This window comes from Chiloscyllium plagiosum, chromosome 1 (genome assembly GCF_004010195.1).
Source record: "Chiloscyllium plagiosum isolate BGI_BamShark_2017 chromosome 1, ASM401019v2, whole genome shotgun sequence".
NCBI classification, from domain to species: domain Eukaryota; kingdom Metazoa; phylum Chordata; class Chondrichthyes; order Orectolobiformes; family Hemiscylliidae; genus Chiloscyllium; species Chiloscyllium plagiosum.
Genome location: NC_057710.1, coordinates 38,022,881 through 38,044,671, shown reverse-complemented (window position 1 = coordinate 38,044,671; position 21,791 = coordinate 38,022,881). Strand labels below are relative to the sequence as shown.

General features: G+C 42.1%; 1 protein-coding gene across 8 annotated transcripts in view; it reads left to right on the top strand.

Annotated features, from left to right (window-relative positions):
• tcf4 (transcription factor 4) overlaps window positions 1-21,791 on the top strand; it is a 459,054-nt gene that overhangs the window by 181,761 nt on the left and 255,502 nt on the right. The window contains exon 1 of one of the 8 annotated variants that reach the window (XM_043674333.1): window positions 13,238-13,322. The exons of the other annotated variants lie outside the window; for them this stretch is intronic. Within the exon in view, the coding sequence (XP_043530268.1) occupies window positions 13,287-13,322 (36 nt within the window). The 5' untranslated portion in view covers window positions 13,238-13,286. Of the gene's footprint in view, window positions 1-13,237; window positions 13,323-21,791 lie in introns of those variants that run through there. 8 annotated transcript variants of the gene reach the window in all.

Genomic DNA, 21,791 nt, shown 5'->3' with positions numbered 1-21,791 from the left:
TAACCTCTTTCGCTGTCCACCACATCTCCAAATTTGGTGTCATCTGCAAACTCTTTTCAGTAAACCAATCTTTTAATCTTTGGAAGTGAATTACAGTTAGTAATTCCCTTGCTACTGGCCTGGTCTCCTTTGTCTCTCTGTCCATCCCTCTGCCTACACATCATAAAGATGCAAGGTCCTGATACGTGCTATCCACAAGCCTCTCGATCTCATGAAAACCCCCAGCTGTCACTCAAGCTCCAAAACTCTCAGCTTGAGTTGCTCCAGCCAGAGACCGTTCTTGTACAAAGAATCATCGAGAATGGCAAAGCTCCCCAACCAAATAAATCATGGACTTGTGTTTTTACATAATTGTAGTCCGAGAAATATCTTGTTTGTGCTTATGTCCTGAGTCCCACTTAAGTCTCCCACCATCTTTTTCTCTGCAACGCTTCTCATCTCGCCTCTCAGTGATACTGACAATCTGACACAAGGTCCTTAACTCACCTCACCCACTCTTCTCAATGATACTGACTGTCACAGGATCCTCATCTCACCGTCTCCCCTCAGTAATACTGAGTGCCTGACAGAGGATCCTCACTTTGCACTTTCCTTTATTTGGCAGTTCTTGTTTTCCCAGAGAGTAGGAGAGTTGTGGGACAAGTTGTTGGCATATGCGGTGAGAGCTGATTCACTATGTGCCTTCAAGAAACACCTGCACTAGTTCCTGGCTGGGTGGAGATCACTGCTAACGAGAAGTGGCTTCCAACTAATATAATTCAGGGTCAGTGTGGTCCCCTGGATTAGTTTCAATCACATGGAGGAGTTGGAGGCAAAAACTATGTACAGTTTGGTCTCCTTACTTAAGAAGAATATACATGCATTGGAAACAGTTCAGAGAAGGTTCACTTGCCTGATTCCTAGAATGAAAGGGTTGTCTTAAGGCGAAAGGTTGAACAAGTTGGGCCTATACTCTGAAGTTTAGAAAAATGCCAAGTGACCTAAATGAAACTTACAAGTTCCTGAAGGAGTCTGATGGTGTGGGTGTTTAGGCAATGATTCTTCTTGCAGAGAGATTTTGAACTGGGGACTCAACTTAAATACAAGGGGAATCCCAAAGATTTATTTTTTCCCTTAAGATTGTTACTCTTTAAATTCTTACTGCCAGAGTGCAGTGGAGGCTGGATCCTTGAACATTGACATGGTTTTATTGCACAGATTTTTGATTAACAGGGAGTTGAAGATTATGGGAAACATCCAGAAAGTGAAGTTATGGCTGCAATCAGATTCACGATATCTTATGAGATAGTACAGTGTGCTCAATGGGCCAAATAACCTACTCTTGCACTGATTCCTTATGATCTTATTTCCAGGTTTCTGAGCTGTAATCAGCTTTTATTTAATCTGGTTTCTCATCTCTTCCAGGAGACTAGTTGGAGGGCACCAAGAGGTTAGCAAGTTTCTTCATACAGAAGGAGAAAGTGAGGGCTGCGGATGCTGGAGATCAGAGTTGAGCGTGTGGTGTTGGAAAAGCACATCAGGTCAGGCAGCATCTGAGGAGCAGGAGAATCGATATTTTGGGCATAAGCCCTTCATCAAGAAGGGTTTTTGTCTGAAATGTGATTCTCCTGCTCCTCTGATCTGCTTGACCTGTGCGTTTCCAGCACCACACACTTGACTTCTTAAAACACAAGAGCATATTCTCATAAGGGCAGGCTGGATAGGCCGGCTGGCCTTTTCCTATGACATTGCCATTTCTTCTAATCATTGACAAAGCAAACTTTGCAACTTCCTCACCATAGATACCTAGCTGTGCATGTTGAACTCAGATTCTTTGCCTTTGTGAGCAATGAGACTGCTTTAACCCACTCCAAATCCTTTCACTTGCACAGAGTTAAGATCAGACTCTGTACTCCAAATTTTAGTTCCTCTTTCTTTTTCTCCTGCTTCACCAGAAGTAATATTGCTGTCATCATATCAAACTGTACCTTTTTTTGTGGTTTCGTTGTGCTTGTTCACATCAAATTAATGACAATCTTTATTTTTCTAACCTTGCATTCTTTTATTTCAAACTGAAACTATGATTGGATTCTTTACTTGTTTATTTTCTTTCCTCCTCATCTCCCCTGACCTAATTCCTGAAAAAAATGTCTCCTTGTCTATGTAGCTAAGTGTGAGGTGATTCACTTTGGGAAGAATAACAAAAAGATGGGGTACTGGGCTAATGGTCGGATACTTGGTAGTGTGGATGAGCAGAGGGATCTTGGTGTCCATGTACACAGATCTCTGAAAGTTGCCACCCAGGTAAATAGTGCGGTGAGGAAGGCATATGGCGTACTGGCTTTTATTGGTAGAGGAATTGAGTTCCGGAGTCCTGAGGTCATGATGCAGTTGTATAAGACTCTGGTGCGGCCGCATCTGGAATATTGTGTGCAGTTTTGGTCGCCATACTATAGGAAGGATGTGGAAGCACTGGAACGGGTGCAGAGGAGGTTTACCAGGATGTTGCCTGGTATGGAAGGAAGATCGTATGAGGATAGACTGAGACACTTGGGGCTGTTTTCATTAGAGAAAAGAAGGTTTAGGGGTGACTTGATTGAGGTGTACAAGATGATTAGGGGGTTAGATAGGGTTGACAGTTGAACCTTTTCCCGCGTATGGAGTCGGGTATTACAAGGGGGCATAGCTTTAAATTAAGGGGGTAGATAGAGGACTGAAGTTAGGGGTAGGTTCTTCACTCAGCGAGTCGTAAGTTCATGGAATGCCCTGCCAGTAGCAGTGGTGGACTCTCCCTCTTTATGGGCATTTAAGAGGGCATTGGATAGGTATATGGAGGATAGTGGGTTAGTATAGGTTAGGTGGGCTTGGATCGGCGCAACATCGAGGGCCAAAGAGCCTGTACTGCGCTGTATTCTTCTATGTTCTATGTTATTTGTTTTATGCATGCCTGACCTAACTAGGCTCCTAGGAGAAAGTGAGGACTGAAGATGCTGGAGATCAGCGCTGAAAATGTGTTGCTGGAAAAGCGCAGCAGGTCAGGCAGCATCCAAGGGGCAGGAGAATCGAAGAAGGGCTCATGCCCAAAATGTCGATTCTCCTGCTCCTTGGATGCTGCCTGACCTGCGCTTTTCCAGTAACGCATTTTCAGCTAACTAGGCTCCTGTCTAGATAGAGTATTTAAATCATGTCAGTGCTTCTGAGAGTGCCCTGTTAAAATTCTATTACTGTGTGTCTATAGCTAACATTGTCTTGTCCTCTTCAATCTCTCAGGAACCTATAATTCTTACCTTATTACCTCTCTCCCCACATCCTTGATGCTATGCCATTGTGGTAAATACCCTTCTTCTTGCCATGTACCCTATCCAATAATGATAAAAAATTCCATGGCACAGTTTCTGAGCAGGGAACTTTCACAGCAATACTGTCTCAGACAACCCTATTAAAATCAAATGAACTGGTCAATCATTGCATTGATCTTAATGAGGTCTTGATATATTCCATATAGCTGCTGCATTTGTCTGCATAATACCAGTGGCACATTTTAAAGTTATAAATCCTAAACTCTTTGAACTTTGAACAAAAGTAAAGAGGTGTGATAAATGCAAGTATTTTTCTTTTGTATTTCTCAGAGCTGATAATATTTCAGCTTGATGAGAATCAAATTAATCGACCCAAAATACGATGAGGCTAATTCACTCCAGTAGGAAGTAGATGGAAATTCTGACTTGCTTTTGAATGTGGTGGAAAACGAAGGAGAATTATTTAACAAACTGTTGTTAACAATAGGATCTACAATCAATCAAAATCAATCAATCATGTATATATGAAATCATCAATTCACCAGTTATGCTTTTTTCTTTGGAATGAAATATCTAAATTTTCCTTACAAATTTGTAATCATTTTATGTAATTGAACTGCTGACTTTTGCTTTGACTTGCCGTTCTCTGGAACGTGGCAGTGTACAATTCTGGCCATTTCTAAGTTTCTAAGTGTTCTCAGGTTCTTAATGCTCAAATGTAAAAAACTGAGAAACCACATTCTTCCTTTCCCTAATTTTATTTTCATGCTTTTACTTAAATTACTCACTGAAAATAATTCAAAATATGTATCTTTTATTTCAGTACTGTATCTTAGTAAGTTTGAAGTTATGCACTTTTTTTTTCCTATTGCTCTCGCACTTGGGGACAATATTTCATCCTTACGAACACTCAACACTGGAGCACCCATGTTGGTGCACTGGTTACAAAGGTCCAACAACGTCTCCTTTTCCTCAGGTAGCTGAGGGAATTTGGCATGACGGCAAATACCCTTGCCAACTTTTATAGATGCACCATCGAGAGCATTCTGTCTGGATGTATCACTAGCTGGTATGGCAACTGTACCCTTCAAGATCGGAGGTGGTTACAGAGAGTGGTGAACACAGCCCGGACAATCACAAAGGCCAACCTCCCCTCTATAGAACCATCTAACCAGGCCTGCTGTCAAGGAAAGGCCGCCAGCATTCTCAAAGATCCATCCCACCCTGGCAATGTTTTTCTACAACCTCTACCATCGGGGAGAAGGTACAGAAGCCTGAACACATTCATCAGTCGGTTTCGTACAGTTTCTACTCTATTGTTGTTGGAATACTGAATGGACTCTCAAACTCTTAACATTCACCTGTACCTGTGTTTTTGTTTTTGCTGCTGTTTACCTATTATTTACTTATCTATGCTACTTAACTCTGTGATCTGTCTGTATTGTTCGCAAGACAAAGGTTTTCACTGTGCCTCGGTACACCTGACAATAAATTCAGTTTAATTCACTCTCCCTCGCGCTTGTGCCATTCCTCTCCCTCGTGTTCACCCTTGCACTCGCTCTCTCACTTGCTCATGCTTGCCCTTGCGCATTCTTTTGCCATAGCTCATGCTCTGTCTCCCTCCCATCATTTTCCTTTTCTGGATCCTTGAGGGAAAGGATTAGAGGAAAAGCAAATTACTTCCTCTGAAATTTATGTTAGATTTTACTTTCCTGAATATGTCATGCAAGCATATTCATTAGTTGCAATACTGAATTATCTTTATTATAATAGAATAATTGTTGAATGTAGTTGAGGACCTGTGAATTTTAAACTACTGACCACAAAACAGAAGTCTTAACACCATTAGAGTCAACTACAGTGTAGATAACATCTATGCAACGCAAATGGAGACAATGACCATCTCCAGCAAGAAAGAGTCTGGTCGCATTACCATTGCTGAATCCCACAGTACCACCGTCCTGGGTGTTACTATTGACCAGAAAGTGAACTGGACCAGCCACTAAAATAGTGTCTGTAGGAGTAGGACAGTGGATAATAATACTACAATAGATAACTCACTTCTGGTCTCCTTGCTGACTGTCCACAATCTACAAGGCACAAGTGGAATACTCCTCACTTCACTGGATGAGTACAGCACCAACTCAAGCAGCTTTACACCATCCAGGACAATAGCCACCCACTTGATTGGTGCAACGTCCACCACCCGCCTTATTCACTGCCTCTTTCATTGATGGCAGTAATGTTTATCATCTACCAGGGCCACCAAAACAAAACAGCAAGGCTGCTTTGTTAGTTCTTCCCAAGTCTTCAGTCACCACCATCTGGAAGGACAGATGTATGGGAAGCCCACCAACTTTGTTTTAACAAAAATATACTTTTATTCATTAAAAAAAAGTCTCTTTGTATATATACATTGTCACAAAAACAGTTCGGTTCCATCCAAAAAAGCCAAAACCCCTCATACACTTACAATACTAATATTTACATATATTTGAAACGCTGGGGGGTATGATAACTGAACAGATCTCCATTTGCCTTCAGTAGGGAGATCTCGGACAGTGGGTCTTTCCCCAATGCACCTTGATGATAGCTGCCCCAATTGTCCCTCAGCATGTAGTCCTGGACCCCGGAATGTGCCAGTCTGCAACACTCAGACGGGGTCAACACCTTATTCTGGAAAACCAGTAGGTTTCAGGCAGACTAAAAAGCATCTTTCAGTGAGTTGATGGTCCTCCGGGTACAGTCGATGTTTGTCTGTGTGTGTGTGTCCGGGGAACAGACCGTAGAGCACAGAGTTCCATGATCTTGGAACTGCTTGGGATGAACATAAGCCACTGGATCTTTCTCCAGATGTCCTTTGCAAAAGCGCATTCTAGAAGGAAGTGTGCGACTGTCTCTACAACCGAGGACAACGTGTGATGGTGCAGACTGACCGGGCGTACATGAAGGATCTCACAGATAGTGTCCTTCTCCCCACCAGCAATGCAATGTGTTGGTGCTTGTTGGAAAGTTATGGTGATGAGGCATTTGTCCAAATCACTTTGACAATCTGTTCAGAGAAACACGCAACAGGATTCACCCTCTCCTTTTCCTGCAGCATCTTGAGAATGCTGTGTGCTGACCACTTCCTGATGGACTGGTGGTCAAGGTATTTTTCTTTGCAAATTTCTCCATGAAGGACAGATGATTCAGAACAGCAGCCAGCAGCGAGGCCAGTCCTATCCTTCACAACCCCGGGGACAGGTTGAACCTCAGTACATAGTGACACTTGGTGTTTGCATACCAAGAGTTTCTGCACAGCTTGATGCAGCCACACATAAAGATGGCCATCAGGGTGAGGGCAACATTGGGTATGTTCCTCCCTCTCCTATCCAGAGTTTTGTACATGGAATTCTTGCAGACCTGGTCCATCTTAGGTTTCCAGATGGAATAGAAGATGGCTCAGGTGACTGAAACAGCAGTTTCAGGGAATGGGCCAGACCTGTGCTACATGCAACAACAGAGAGAGCACCTCACGACTGATGACCACGTTTTTAACCCACATGAAGAGGGAGTAGTGCTCCCAAATTCTAGTTTTTGTTTTACTTTGACGATGCACTCCTGCCAAGATTTTGTGTACACCCTGGCCCCTCTGAGTCCTATTCTCAGCACGTTCAGGTAATCTGTCCTGATAGTGAAGGAAAAGAAGGATTGGTTGGCTCAGTTCCCAAAGAACATGGCCTTGCTCTTGCCATGATTTACCTTGGCCTCCCAATGCCAGTTCGTACTGGTCACCGATCTGAGTAGAAAACAGCGACTTCAACCATGTACAGGGAGGCTTTCCCTTCCAAGCCCCACACTGCTGACATGGAAATATATTGCCATTTCTTTACTGGAGACAGGCCGCCTACTTGCGGAATGTTTCAGAGAACACCTCTGGGACACCCAGACCAACCAACCCAACCACCCTGTGGCTCAACACTTCAACTCCCCCTCCCACTCCACCAAGGACATGTAGGTCCTTGGACTCCTCCATCGCCAGACCATAGCAATACGACGGCTGGAGGAAGAGCGCCTCATCAAGGGATGAATTCCGATTTCTCTAGTTTCCTAATTTCCCCTCACCCCACCTTGTCTCAGTCCCAACCCTCGAACTCAGCACCACCTTCCTATTCTCCTGCTCCTTGGATGCTGCCTGACCTGCGCTTTTCCAGCAACACATTTTCAGCTCTCATTTCCAGCATCTGCAGTCCTCACTTGCTCCTATTTCTTTACTGTTGTTGAGTCAAAATCCTGGAACTCTGATTCAGTCAACATGATGGGTGTACTACATCTTTGATGCTACAGTGGTTCATTATGGCATCTCCAACAACTTCTCCTAGGCAATTGGGGGCAGGCAATAAATGGCCTAGTTGGTGATTTCCCAAAAAATTTTTAAAAAGTGATGAAAATACAGATCAATGTGTGAATTTTGAAAAGCTTGTATGTGGATGGTACTAAGACAGGAATTGAAAAATACACCTTCAGTGCAAAATACATTCAAAATTATAAATATTATTATCAGTGATTGGAATTTTATTCTCAACAATCTTAACGTGTATTGTTTGAGCCAATAACAACTACTCATCCTTGTTAAAATTTTGGATATTGGTGTAGTCATTGCTACTGTTTACGGTGTTCTGTATGTTAGTGCGCATGACTGAAGTTGCCAACTTCTAAGATAATTTAGATCAATAACAAAGCAGGATAATGGCCTGAGTAATGACCAGTAAATCTTCCTATTCTGTGGTAGTGTAAATATCACTGTTATCCAATCTTCCATCCTTTGCCTCCGTCCTTCTTAAAAAGAAGGGGGATTTTTCTTGTATCAAAATCTCTTTGCTGGAATTGGATCAAAGCTAGAGTTAGACTTCATTATTTGCATTGCTGAAATATAGTTTGTAGGCTGCACTCATGTCAAAATGAACTGCAACTGAACTGGCATGAATTCAGGATTTTACAATGAGTGAGAGACCACCTGATCCAGCTTCTTACTGAAATGTAGGTGAAAGGGGAGGTCTCTCAGTTCCTCAAGCCCTGTCTGACCAGTTTATTTGATATAGCTGATCTGTACCTTAACTCCATTTACCCACCTGAGCTACATAATCTTTAATCCACTGGTCTAAAAGCAATCTATCACTCACAGCTTTGAAATTTTCAATTGATCTACTCTCAACAACTTTCTCTGAGGCGTGAATTCCAGATTTCAACAATTATTGTGTGAAGGTATGCTTCCTGGCATCATCCATGAATGGGTTGGCTGCAACTTTGCAATTACGGGCTGAATTTTCTTCTTTTTAAGCGAGAGATTTTTGCAGCGTTACACTCACTGGTACCGTATTTAAATTCCAAATGTGTGCCATTTCAGATGCTGCACACCAGGAACTGTCCTTCACACTGGTCCTGCAATGTTTGTAGCATCACAGAATCCCTACTGTGTGGAAGCAAGCCATTCAGCCCATCGAGTCCATACCGACCCCCCAAAGAGCATCTCACCCAGACCCAACCCACTACCCGATCCCTGTAACCTTGAGTTTCCCATGACTAATCCACCTAACTGTCACATTCCTGGATACTACAGGGCAATTTAGCATTGCCAATTAACCTAACCTGCACATCTTTGGACTAGATGGAGGAAACGGGAGCACCCGGAGAAAATCTACATAGGCATGCAGAGAACACTCAAACTCTCAGTCACCCAAGGGTGAAATCGAACCCTGGCCTGTGAGGCAGCAGTGCTAACCACTGACCCATCACACTGCCAATAGTTATCCTTAAACAAATGCTCCGGAAAGCTAGTTAGCTCTTTCATTCGCCAACAAGGGTGGTGGAAAGGACCCGTGGCCACTCATTAGTGAGATTCAGGATTTGCAGTTTATATCCAAGGGGAAAATATGAAGTTCTTTTCTCAACATGAAGAGTCTGGTCTTTTCATTTTTGCAGGATTTTCTTGACTTTCTTGCCGTTATTCAAGAGAACAGAAAAATACTCTTGTTCTGGATTGCCCCACTCAAGCACGTAAGGTAGAAAGAGAAATCCTATCAGCTGTCTTGTACATTGTAAATACCTGAACAAGAACACTTTGTAAAAAAACATTCATGGGATGTAGGCACCACAACTTGGCCAGCATTTATTATCTATCCCTCGTAACCCTTGAGAAGGTCATGAGCTGCCTTCTTGAACTGCTGCAGTTGTATTTACATTAGGGATGTTCACCCAGTGCCACTGAAGGAACAGTGGTATATTTCCAAGTCAGGATGATGAGTGTCTTGGAGGAGAACATGCAAATGTGGTGTTCCAATTTATCTGCTGTCCTTTTCCTTCTACATGATGGTGGTCATGAGTTTGAAAGCTGCTTCTTTATTACATCTTGAAACTGCACCCAACCAGGCCAGTGGGGAATGTTCCAACTCACTCCTGATTTGTGCCTTGTAGATGGTGGATGGTTTTGTGAAGCCAGGAGTTGGTTGCTTGCTGCAGGACTCCTAGCCTTTGACCTGTCTCGTTGTAATGTTTGTATGGCTAGTCCTCGTTTCCCACAATTTTGATAGTGGGATTTCAGTGATTGTGATGCTATTGAATGTCAAGGGACAATGATTAGACTCCTTATTGAAAGACACTCATGTGCAATTATTATTGGCCACTGTTTTTCTGGTATTGTTCAGGACCTGCTGCACTTAAACATGGACTGCTTCAGTACCTGAAGAGCCACAAATGATCCTGAAATTGTGTAGTCATCAGCAAACATCCCCACTTCTGATCTTCTGAGGGAAGAAAGGTCATTGATGAAGCAGCTGAAGATGTTTCATTATTCTGAGGAACTCCTTCGGAGGTGCCCTGGAGTTGGGATGACTGATCTACAACAACCACAACCGTCTTCCTATGTGTCAGATATAACTATAATCAATTTTCCCCTTAATTCCAGTTTTACTAAAGCTCCTTGATACCATACTCAGTCAAATATTACCTTGATGCTGATGGAGATCGTTGTCTCCTCACATTTGAAATTCAGCTCTCTTATCTATGTTTGAACAAAGGCTGTAATGATATCTTCCATCTGATGATTGAGAGAAGACTGATGGTGTGATAATTGGCCAGGTTGGATTTGCCCTGCATTTTGTGTACAGGGCATACCTGAGTAATTTTCCACATTGCAAGATAGATGCTAGTGTTGTAGCTGTGCTCGAAAACCTTAGCTGGGGTACAGTAGACTCTGAAGCACTTGACTTAAATACTATTGCCAGAATGTTGTTAGGGCCCGTAGCCTTTTGTATCCATTATCTCCTGCTATTTTTCAATATTGTGGAGTGAATCGAACTTGCTGAAGATGAGAATCTCTGATGCTTAGGCACCTCCAGAGGAGGTCATGTTGGATCATCCACTCTGAAATTCTACCTAAAGATTGCTGTAAGTGTTTCAACCCTTGTCTTTTGCATTGATGTGTTGGGCTGCCCCTACCGCTGAGCATGGGGTTATTTCTACAATTGTGAGTTGTTTAATTATCTGCCACCATTCAAGACTGAATGTGGCAGGACTGTAGAGTTTAGATCTGATCTATTTGTTGTGGAATTTCTCAGCTTTGTTTATCACTTGCTACTTCTGTTTGGGTTACAAGGGGTGAGTGGGTACAAGCTGAGTTAACTAGTTGCTCTGTAATGTGAAGCACAGATTCTTCAAAAGAAATACTGGAATGATTTTATGTTTTCCATGCTCGACAAGAATTAATACAGAAGAACCTTGATTATCCGAACAAGATGGGTGGCCCCTATTTTGTTCAGATAATTGATTATTCGGTTAATTTATTTCCTCTGGGGCTCAGAGTTTTCTGTGAAGTTTGCTCCCCATTCAGGAGACTAGGCAAACACACACTGCACGCGAGACCTCCCACTCTGCCCACCCCAACCCCATCCAACACCGCCCCACACCCCTATCCGTTCCCTGTCTGCACCCCCCTCGGCAGCCAGACTGGACGCCAGCAGTAAGACTGCTGCTGCCTTTGTGAGGTAAGTCTCCAAATAGCGTGTGTATATACACACACACAACTTTTTACTGCAACGTTTTGACAGGTTCCATCTCTGCCCTGTACAGGACAATATTGGAGAGATTATCTGGGGAAGGGAGATTTAGGGTACACCCCTATATAGAATTCCAGGGAAAGTATCGGGGAGAGAGCGAGGGCAGGAGGTCAGTCATTTGGAGAGGGTGCCTGGACTGTCCAGGACTGTGCTCGGCAGCATTTCAGTGAGCCGTGTTCGTTTTTAATCATTGTACCTGTAAAGAAAATATGCTTTTCAGGGTTGAAACTGCTCTTTGACGTAATGTTTCTATCGGGACCTTGAGATCCTCTTCGGATAATCCGATATTCAGATAATCGATATTCAGATAATTGATATTCAGATAATTGAGGTTCCTCAGTACTGGGTTAATTGTGCAGTTTAAATTTTGATCGATAGATTTTTATTGGGGTAGCTTATGAAAAGAAATGGAATAAAGATGGGTAAATGCAATTTGACCATGATCTAACTGAATAGATTGAAGGGAGGAGTGTCTTGCTTCGATTTCCATATTTATCAGAACTGAAACAATTGCAGGTGAAGAATACCCACCTATACAGTGAGGCATTCTATATTTGTGTATAAATGAGAATCGGAATCCAGTAACAACTACAATTTTCACATACCGTAATATCAAGTTCCTTCACTTGATCAAAAACCTGGAGCTCCTTCCCTAATATGCTGCAGGTGTTTTTGTAACTAATGGGGAATGCATGGTTCAAGAAGGTAAAACATCACCTGCCTTCTCAAGAACATTTAGGGATGGGCAATACGTACTGACCGTAGGGTGGTGAATCTGTGAAGCTCATTGTCGCTGTGGAGGCCAAGTCTTTGCATGTTTTTAAGGCAGTGATGGATAGGTTCTTGATTGATAAAGGAATCAAAGGTTATGGGGAGAAGGCAGGAGAATGAGGTTGAGAAACATGAGTCGCAGAGTGTGGTGTTGGAAAAGCACAGCAAGTCAGGCAGTATCCGAGGAGCAGGAGAGTCAACATTTCGGGCATAAGCCCTTCATCAGGAATGGTTGAGAAACATGTCAGCCACGATAGAATGGCAGAGCAGACATGATGGCCCTAGTGGCATAATTCTGCTCCTATATCTTATGATTTTATGGCCCATTCAGAGAAGCCCACATTCCCTGAATTTTTTTTAAAAAAGTGAACAGTTTCCATATTAAGTTCTGAGCTGTGAACTTCACTTCCATTCAGATTATAGAATTTGTCATTTCAGCAAGAGAACTTGATTGCTACTAAAATTGTGCATTTTACATTACTGTTCGAAACTAAACACATTTTTGTCTAAAATGAATCAACAAAAATAATTACTTCATAACTAATCTATTTCTTTTCATAACAAGTAAAAGTTGAGTTATCAACAAAATGAGTGTTATGAATTGATTTATTTTCCACTTCACAGGAGTTGTCTGCCGTGCTCCCTTTGGCGTATACTTAGTTTCTTTCAACTGAGACAGTAGGCGTTGCTATGTCGCACTCTGTGAAAGAAATTCAGGCGTATAGACATGTTCACTAATTTACAAAAGAGGTTCTTTTTATTATTATTTAGCGTCTGGCTGCTGCAATAGTCCTTCAGTTCTCAGCGGGTTAACTGAAGAACAGGAGATGGATTGTAATTGGCCTATTTATGGGTGTTTTGCATGTGAATACTGTGCTAGTGAAGCATTACTAAGTCTGTTGTGAATGACAGGGTGATTAGAATTTAGATTAGGAAACCCATTCACTACTCAGAAAGTACAGTAATTGGCTCAGTGTGGTGAAAGTTGATTACATGTAATGATAAAGTAATAATTTTGGTTTTTAATATTGATCTAAATAAGCAGAAAGTTCGTTTAGTGACACCTTCAACCAGTGTTTGAAAAAATATAATCTGTGTGGTATCCCACTGCCAGTGAAATTAAAAAGAGAACCATGCTACTATGGGGAAGTTTGCAAAGGAGTCGTGTGCATTTTATGTAAGTCTGCAGTCTCATTAAGTAATACCCCGGTGTAAAATAAATTAAAAGTGATTTCTCTTTGGAAAGATTGTTCTGTTAAGGGTGTATTGTGAATTTACTTCAAAATATAACTTAAGTTTTAAATTTAGATTTGTTGTTAATGAGATTATCTGAAGGAGTTATGGATATATTTGGAAAGTTACTGATGAGTTGTCTGAGTGCATTAAGGGTAGGTTACATTGATAAGAAATGTATTACCATCAATGTGAATTTAAGTGATTTAAAAGCCTTCATTTTGTCAAAATTCTTCTGAACTTTAGTTGTAACTTATTAGTGAAGAAATTAATTAAAACATTAAGAATTCTTGTATTCGTTACCTGCGCTACAGAATGTTAGTAATCAAGCACTGTATACATTGCTTTATTAAACAGTTATATATCCACCAATCAGGGCACCTTAAATAAGCTATAATTATTTTTATTAAATATAGTTTGCAAAAGAAATAATTGTTCAAATAGATAGTAACCAGATTCTGTGATGTTTGCTATTTCCCTGTTTCTGAAATGAGATTGAACAGCCATTAGTCTTCAATGTCTCCTCAGGGCTAGTAACACAGAAAATGGAGTCCATGAAGTGACTTACAAGTGAAAACAAGCAGAGACTGAGTGGTAGCTACCACATCACCCTGAACTTCTAAAATACTATTGATAAGAAACCTAACTAATGGTTTAAATGTTGTGCCTACTGCCATGCTGTTACTTGAAATAGTGACCTTTTTCCTTTGAAGAAATAATACCATATGTTGATAATTATTACTAACATGATGATGAGGGCTTGAACACGTGTATTGGAACACTGGACATGACATGCTGTTTATCTTGCTAATTTTTAAACAGTTGATTAAAGACTGAATTACCACTGTTTAAATAGACCTAATCTCACTGAACAGTTATATTACAAAATACACTTCTGATAAAAGGTTGAAACCGAATTGCAGTCCAAATGTCTGATGAATCAAGGCATGTGGAAGTTAACCTAGAGGCACCATTTTACCTCCCTGTTTGTGGCATACTGTTGCTGGCTGTTACATCATTGTTTTGGAAGATGTGAAAGATCTGTTGCAAGCAGGAGGAGCCTCTTAAATATTTAATACTTAGGATAGCAGTATAATGTGATTTTAATGATGGGTTAAGTCAGACACTGAGCTCACCTTGCTGGAGGAAGCTTTTATCACATGGATTTAGGTCTAAAAACTCATAAATATTGAAACTTTTTTTATATAGCATTCTTGTGAGCAGAAGGAAAGCTGCCTCTGGTTCCCAAGGTACTTCACAGATGCATTTAAAATCAAAATATGACATCAAGTCACTTAGAGATATTAAGATAGGTGTCTCAAAACAAAATCAAAGGTTTAAGTTAGTGTTTTAAAGTGTGAACACAAGGTAGAGATGTGGGAAGGTGTAAGGAGCTTAAGCAGCTGAAGGATTGGCCACCACGTGGCGCAATCATAATTTGCGATGCGCAGGAGGTTGAAATGGAGAACTATGGATATCTCAGAGGTTTTGGAGTCTGGAAGAGATCACAGGGACCTGAATGGACTGTGCCATGAAAAGATTTGAAAACAAGGATGAAAATTTTAAAATTGAGACCTTGTTTAACTGACCGTCCATGCAGGAAGGATGTGTGAATGGGATTTGGTATGAATTAGGATGGAGTCAGCAGATGCTGTGAATCAACATGACTATTTTAAGTTGGGAAATGAGTAGAATGTTCAAAATAATTGATTGTAAGTTCTTTAGGAATCTTATGGGGATTATTCTCACTCTCAGTAGAAAGAGTTATAGGTAGAATCTTGAGGTTTATGATGCACTATTGTTCAGTATTCAAGTATCCTTTTGAGTACGAAGGTTTCAGAACAATCACATTATTCTAATAGTTCAGCAGCTGTATAAAGTTAATTGACAAAATTCTTGATGTTGAAAGTTTTGAAGATTCATTAAACACATGCAAAGAACGTTTAATAATTCACATCTGTGCCTGAATAAATTGGAAAAGCGTTGGTGGTAGTATATTCCTCACCCTCACAGATGAGATAAAGGGGCAATTGGAGAGTTAAATGCTGTCTCAATGGTCTAATTCTTCGGCATGAGCCAGGATAATAGAAGCCAAACCATTTGAAAAGGTCCTGGCAGAATTGAACCAGATTTGTAGAGACAAGCTCCCAAGAGCACCTTTTGCCTTTAAATTGAGTTGAGTGGGAACACTATATGACCTCTCAAGAAGCTAATCATTAGCCAATTCTTTCAGAGTGAATTGAGTTTTCCAAACTCTGACCCTTCACATCACTTCATGTTTCTGCCTTACAAGACTAAATAAACCCCCTAAAACTGCAGTTGTAGAGAATTTTGATTTTCCAATTCCCAAATCGGTGCATTTGGGGATTTTTGTTGTCAGTCAGCTTTATTGTAAGTGAAGGAAACTGTCAAAGTAAACTAACTTTAATATTTTGAAAATAGATTTTGTGTCATTTAAAGTTCACAGCTAAAGTAGTTCCACAGGTTTGCCAGGGATGTCTGCACAATGTGATTTTGTTGAGAGAGAGAGAGACCTTGGGACGGTTTAACTGAGTCGGAGGACGACCATATATCTTCTACTGTTACACTTCTACATTAACAAAAGGGAGGAGTAGTTTGGACAGACAGTTGTTTAATGGCTTCTGCCTGTGTTGCTTTCCCCCGATTGAAACTGTAAGGAGTGAAATTGGGATCAATAGTATTTGTTTTTGCACATTTTGCCCCACATATTCTGAAGTAGCATGCTGTGCATTAGGTGGCATGTTGGTAATGGGTTTTTGATTAGATTAGATTTCCCTTCAGTTTGGAAACAGGCCCTTCAGCCCAAAAAGTCCACACTGACCCTCCAAAGAGTAACCCACCCAGACCCATTTCCCTTTGACTAATGCACTTAACACTATGGGCAATTTAGCATGGTCAATTCACCTAACCTGCACATCTTTGGACTGTGGGAGGAAACCGGAGCACCCGGAGGAAACCCACGCAGACACAGGGAGAATGTGCAAACTCCACACAGACAGTCGCCCGAAGCTGGAATTGAACCCGAGTCCCTGGTGCTGTGAGGCTGCAGTGCTAACCACTGAGCCACCGTACCGCCCCAGGTTACTATACTGACGTCCACTGAAAGTATGCAGAGCACGCACATCATGACATCAATTAACATGCAGCCCAATGTTGACACCATTTCACAATTTTGGAAGTCGAAACCTACAAATTTCCACAGAAACATAAAACAACACATTACTGAGCCTGTTTAAAGGGATTATCAACAACCAGTAGGTTCGTAACTGAGCTTCGCTGCAATGTTTGGATGCGCTATTCATTCTTGCTACAAGTTTACATAGATTGCTTGGGCTGGTGTACAGATACTTTTTGGTAACTTGATGGTTTGTGCACAAGCCAGTTCTTTCACATATAGTCCCATAGACCACCATCTCGGAATTGAGCACATTTAGGAGCATGAGCAGTAGGCACAACAGGAGACATGGATGGGCAGACCATACTAATACAAACTGTTGGGTTCTCCGACCTGAATGTCATCAGTGGCTAAGGTTTGAGATGCCTATGCTTCTCTGAAATTTGTCATTTGTAACAGCAGATGATCAACTTTTACTTTGGTAGGAACTTTCGAACTGGGAGCAACAGTTGACTGTATGGCCTTAAGGGCTTGCTTTACTGTTCAGTACAATCACACTTGATCTCCTGCTTCAGTTCCTGTTCTGTGCCTGCTCTCCTCATCCCTGGCTTCCCAGAAAGACCAGAAATCTGTCTACATAACCTGTAAATATTTTCAACAGCAATGCATCCATAACCCCTTTGGGTACAGATTTCCAAATACAGGGGAGCCTCGATTATCCAAATACCAATTATCTGAAAATTGGATTATCCGAAGGTCCCAGTAGAAACACAACATCAAAGACGTGTTTCCAACAGTGATTGCGTCTTTTGTTACAGTGATTGACCTCCTGCCCTTTCTTTCTCTCTCCCCACACTTTCCCTGGAGTCCTACAGAGGGGTGTACCCTAACCCCCCCCACCACCACCAACTCCCACTGCTTCCCAGGAATAATCTCTCCAACATTGTCCTGTGCAGGGCAAAAGTGTAACCTGTCAAAACTTTACAGTAAAAAGTTGTGTCTGTGCACGAATTGGAGACTTACCCACAAAGGCAGCTGCAGCAACAGCAATCTTGTTGTTGGTTTACAGTCCGGTTGCCCCGGAGTAGTGGGGGGGGGCTGTGTTCGGGGCAGGGACTTGTGCGCTTTGTGCTGGGGGTGCGGGGTGGAGTCGGACCGGGTTGGGGAGCAGGGTTGACCAGGTTGGGTGCGGGGTCGGGTTTGGACCGGGTTAGGTTTGGTGCTGGACAGGGAGAGCAGTGTTGAGGGCGGGGGCTCGCGCGCTGCATGCTGCTAGTCTCCTGAACGGAGAGCAGACTTTAAAATTCCGAGCTGGGGATGTCTGCACAATGTGATTTTGTTAAGAGAAATAAGTTTGTAAATACAGTGGAAACTCGATTATCCGAACGAGATGGGCAGGCACTATTCCGTTCAGATAATCAATTATTCGGAAAATTGATTATCAGTGTGGAAACAGGCCCTTCAGCCCAAAAAGTCCACACTGACCCTCCAAAGAGTAACCCACCCAGACCCATTTCCCTTTGACTAATGCACTTAACACTATGGGCAATTTAGCATGGTCAATTCACCTAACCTGCACATCTTTGGACTGTGGGAGGAAACCAGAGCACCCGGAGGAAACCCACGCAGACACAGGGAGAATGTGCCCTGGGGTCCTAGTCTCTCCTGCTAATGGAAACATCATCCCAATGTCCACTCGGTCCAGGCTGTTCAATGTTCTGTAAATTTCAATTAGATGCCCCCCTCATCCTTCTAAACTCCATCGAGTATCGACTCAGAGACCTCAAACATTCCTCATATGTTAAGCCTTTCATTCCTGGTCTGACCAGAGTCATATAGTGCGGCAGAAGTACATCCCTGCTTTTACATTAAATTCCTGTTGAAATAAATGCCGCATTTCCCTTTCTAATTACCAACTCAACCTACCTTAAGAGAATCCTCAACTAGAACTCCCAAGACCCTTTGCACTTCAGATTTCTGAACCAACTCCCCATTTAGAAAATAGTATATGTGTCTATTCTTCCTACTAAAGTGTATGACCTCCGCTTTCCAACGTTGTATTCCATCTTCCAGTTCTTTGCCAACTCTCCTAACCTGTCTAATTCCTTTTGCAGCCTCCCTGCTGCTTCAATACTACCCGTCCCTCCACCCAAAGTGCTTCTCAGGTAATGTTTCTCCTCATAGGACAGGCCTCTCAGCGCAGGGACCAACCTAGTGAGTCTGCTTCATACTACTGGCAATGTGTATGTCCTTCCTTAAATAAAGAGATCAAAGCTGTACACAGTGCTCAAGGCGCTGGATTTTATGATTTCTGGCCAGCATGTTTGAAGGTGGGAGGGGTCAGAGAGAAAAGGCTGTTGGGGCAGTGTGTGTTCTGGAGGTGGTGTCACTGTTGTAAAATAAAGCAGACCTCTCTCCAATTTTGTAGGGCATTGGATAGGCAGTCCTAAGGCCTATTGAAGGCCCTTAAGTGACCAATAAAAGGCTACTATAGAGCTTCCTTACATTAACAGCAGTATTTTACCCACCCGTGTAAAAACTAATGGGTGTTTGGGCCAGCAGATTTTGATGGGTGATTTTAATGGTGGCTAGTTTCAGGCAAGGAGCAAGGTATCCTTTGATTGACTCTTGTGGCCATAGAAGGTATTCACTATCAACAACATCAAATCATCATTTAACCATACCATGGTGCTCTCTCAGTTCCAGACCAAAGATCCCTCAAGCTCTTTTTTGGGGCCTACCAGCCAGACCTTGACAATATCCTGGAATTGGCTTCAGTCCAGCCTCTAAATTGCTCTTCTTAGGAGAACTTGGAGTAGTTACGGCAGTGACCAATGTTAAAACTATGTGATCCTAAGACTATAGTGCTGCTAATCATTTGGAACATCTCCAGTTTATTTTTAATTTGTTCACTGGCTGAGCAAGTGTTTTGCCCATCCCTAGTTGACCCTTGGAAGGTGCTGGTGAGATGCCTTCTTGAACTGCTGCTATTGTTGTGGTATATGAACACCCACTGAGCTGTAAAGAAGGGATTTCTAGAATTTTGACCCAACATTAATGAAGGAACGACAATATGTTTCCACGTCAGGATGGTAAGTGGCTTAGAGGTAAACTCAAAGGTGCTGGTGTACCCTTGCATCTGCTGACATTGACATTGTCCTTCTCGATGATAGAGGCTGTGGGTTGTAAAATTGCTGTTGAAGGTGTCTAAGTGATTTAGCATCTGTCAAATGGTACACACTGCTGCCACTTTGTGTTGGTGGAGAAGAGTGAATGTTACAGGTAATGGGTTGGGTGCTAGTTAAGCAGAGTGCTTTGTCCTGGATAATGTCAAGCTTTTCCTGAATGTTGTTGGAGCTACACCCATCCAGACCAGTGGGAGTCACATACCTGACTTGTGCCTTGTAGATGGTAAGCAGGAATTGGGGAGTCAGGAGGTCAATTACTGGCTGAAAGATTCCTTGCCTTTGACCTGCTCTGCCAGTCACAGTAATTATGAGGCTGGTCTCTGTTTAGTTCTTGTTAATTGGATATACGCCAAGATGTTTATAGTTGAGGGTTCTGTGCAACCGTGTAGAAAGAGAACATTTGTCCCATCGAGTTTGCATTGATCCTTCAAAGACCATCCCACCAAAACCCAGCCCACAGCCAATCCCTGTAACCTTGCATTTGCCCCCTAACTTGCACACCTCTTGACGCTATGGGCAATTTAGGATGGTCAATCCACCTAACTTGCCTGTCTCTGGACTGTGGAAAAAAAACCGGAGCACCCTTTGGAAACCCATGCAGACACTGGGAGAACATGCAAACTCCTCACTCAAGGCTGGAATCAAACCCAGGTCTCTGGTGCGGTGAGACAGCAGTACTAACCACTGGGTCACAGTGCTGTACACTTGTGGTAATGCCATTAAATCTCAAAGGCTGATGATTAAATGCTCTCTTGTTGGATATGGTCATTGTCTGGAACTTATGAATGTTACTTGCCAATTATCAACTCAAGCCTAGATGTTGCTCACGTCTTGCTGTGGACTGTTTTGGTTTCTGAAGAGCCATTAATCTTGTGCAATTATCACTGAACAGCTCTACTTCTGACTTCATGATGGAGGGGGGTAAGATAAGGCAAACACAATGTTCTGTAAAATCCAGAATTGTGGTATCTCTAAAGCACTATAAAATTGTAATGAGATTTCCTTTTTGTTGTACTTCCAATAAATTCCAATTTTCCTTCCTAGTTGCGAAATTTCTTTGTTTTTCGTTTCTCTAGCCTTAATTACTCTTTTTCAACTTTCAAATGTCTCAAATACTTGTTATTTTTATGTTTGGCTTTTGATGTCTACCTCTTTGCTGACTACACAGAACTTTCTTTTTTGTTCTAACAGTGGTGTTGGTACATATATGGACCACAATGGCAGGATCCACCTCGCCCACCTCTCCACGCTTGAGCACATGTCCCAAATCCAAACTCCTGGCATGCAGTGCAGCCTTCTGCACTCTCTCTTGCTCTTTGCAACAATACTGTCAATCCCCCTCACTGCACTGTCTTCTACCATCACTACATTGCTTTTTACTTCCTCCACTGAATGATTTCTTGTGCTATGGTGACAGGGTCAGTTAACTCATCTAGCCCGAAGCCATCATTCACATCCAAACAAGTTGAAAGAACTCAAACCTGTTGGGCAATTGCAAAGGTTGAACCTCCTGCATTCTTGCCTTCTGAGTCCCTTTACCTGTCTTACTCACAGTCACATGCTTTTACCCTGACCAGTTATCAAATCAGAAAACACCATCCCAAATATTGTGACCACCTCCTTCCCTAATGTATTGCAGTGTCTGCAATTCAACCTCCAGGTCACAAACTCTGAAACTTGAACAACTTAAACTCAAACACTTGCTACTAATGTGCTTGCCATGGATCACACTGGTATCCAAGGAGCTCCGGCACTCTGCAGCTACAACACTTCTCTTGACCTGCCAATTCTGTGTCATAACTGAGTAATGGTTAAATAAATTAATGTTGCTTCTCTCTACCACTTACTATACTAATTTAAACCTTGAATGGAGGACTTGTGTAGTCAGCCTAAAACGTTCCATATTTTGCACCCCTCACCTGATTTTACATGGTATGTAAAATCTTGAGGAAGAAAACTTGAGAAATATGTATTCTTGAAAATTAATATTAATTTGCCTTTCATTCTTTGTTCTGAGTAAAATGAGGGGAAAGTAAGGACTGCAGATGCTGGAGATCAGAGCTGAAAATGTGTTGCTGGAAAAGTGCAG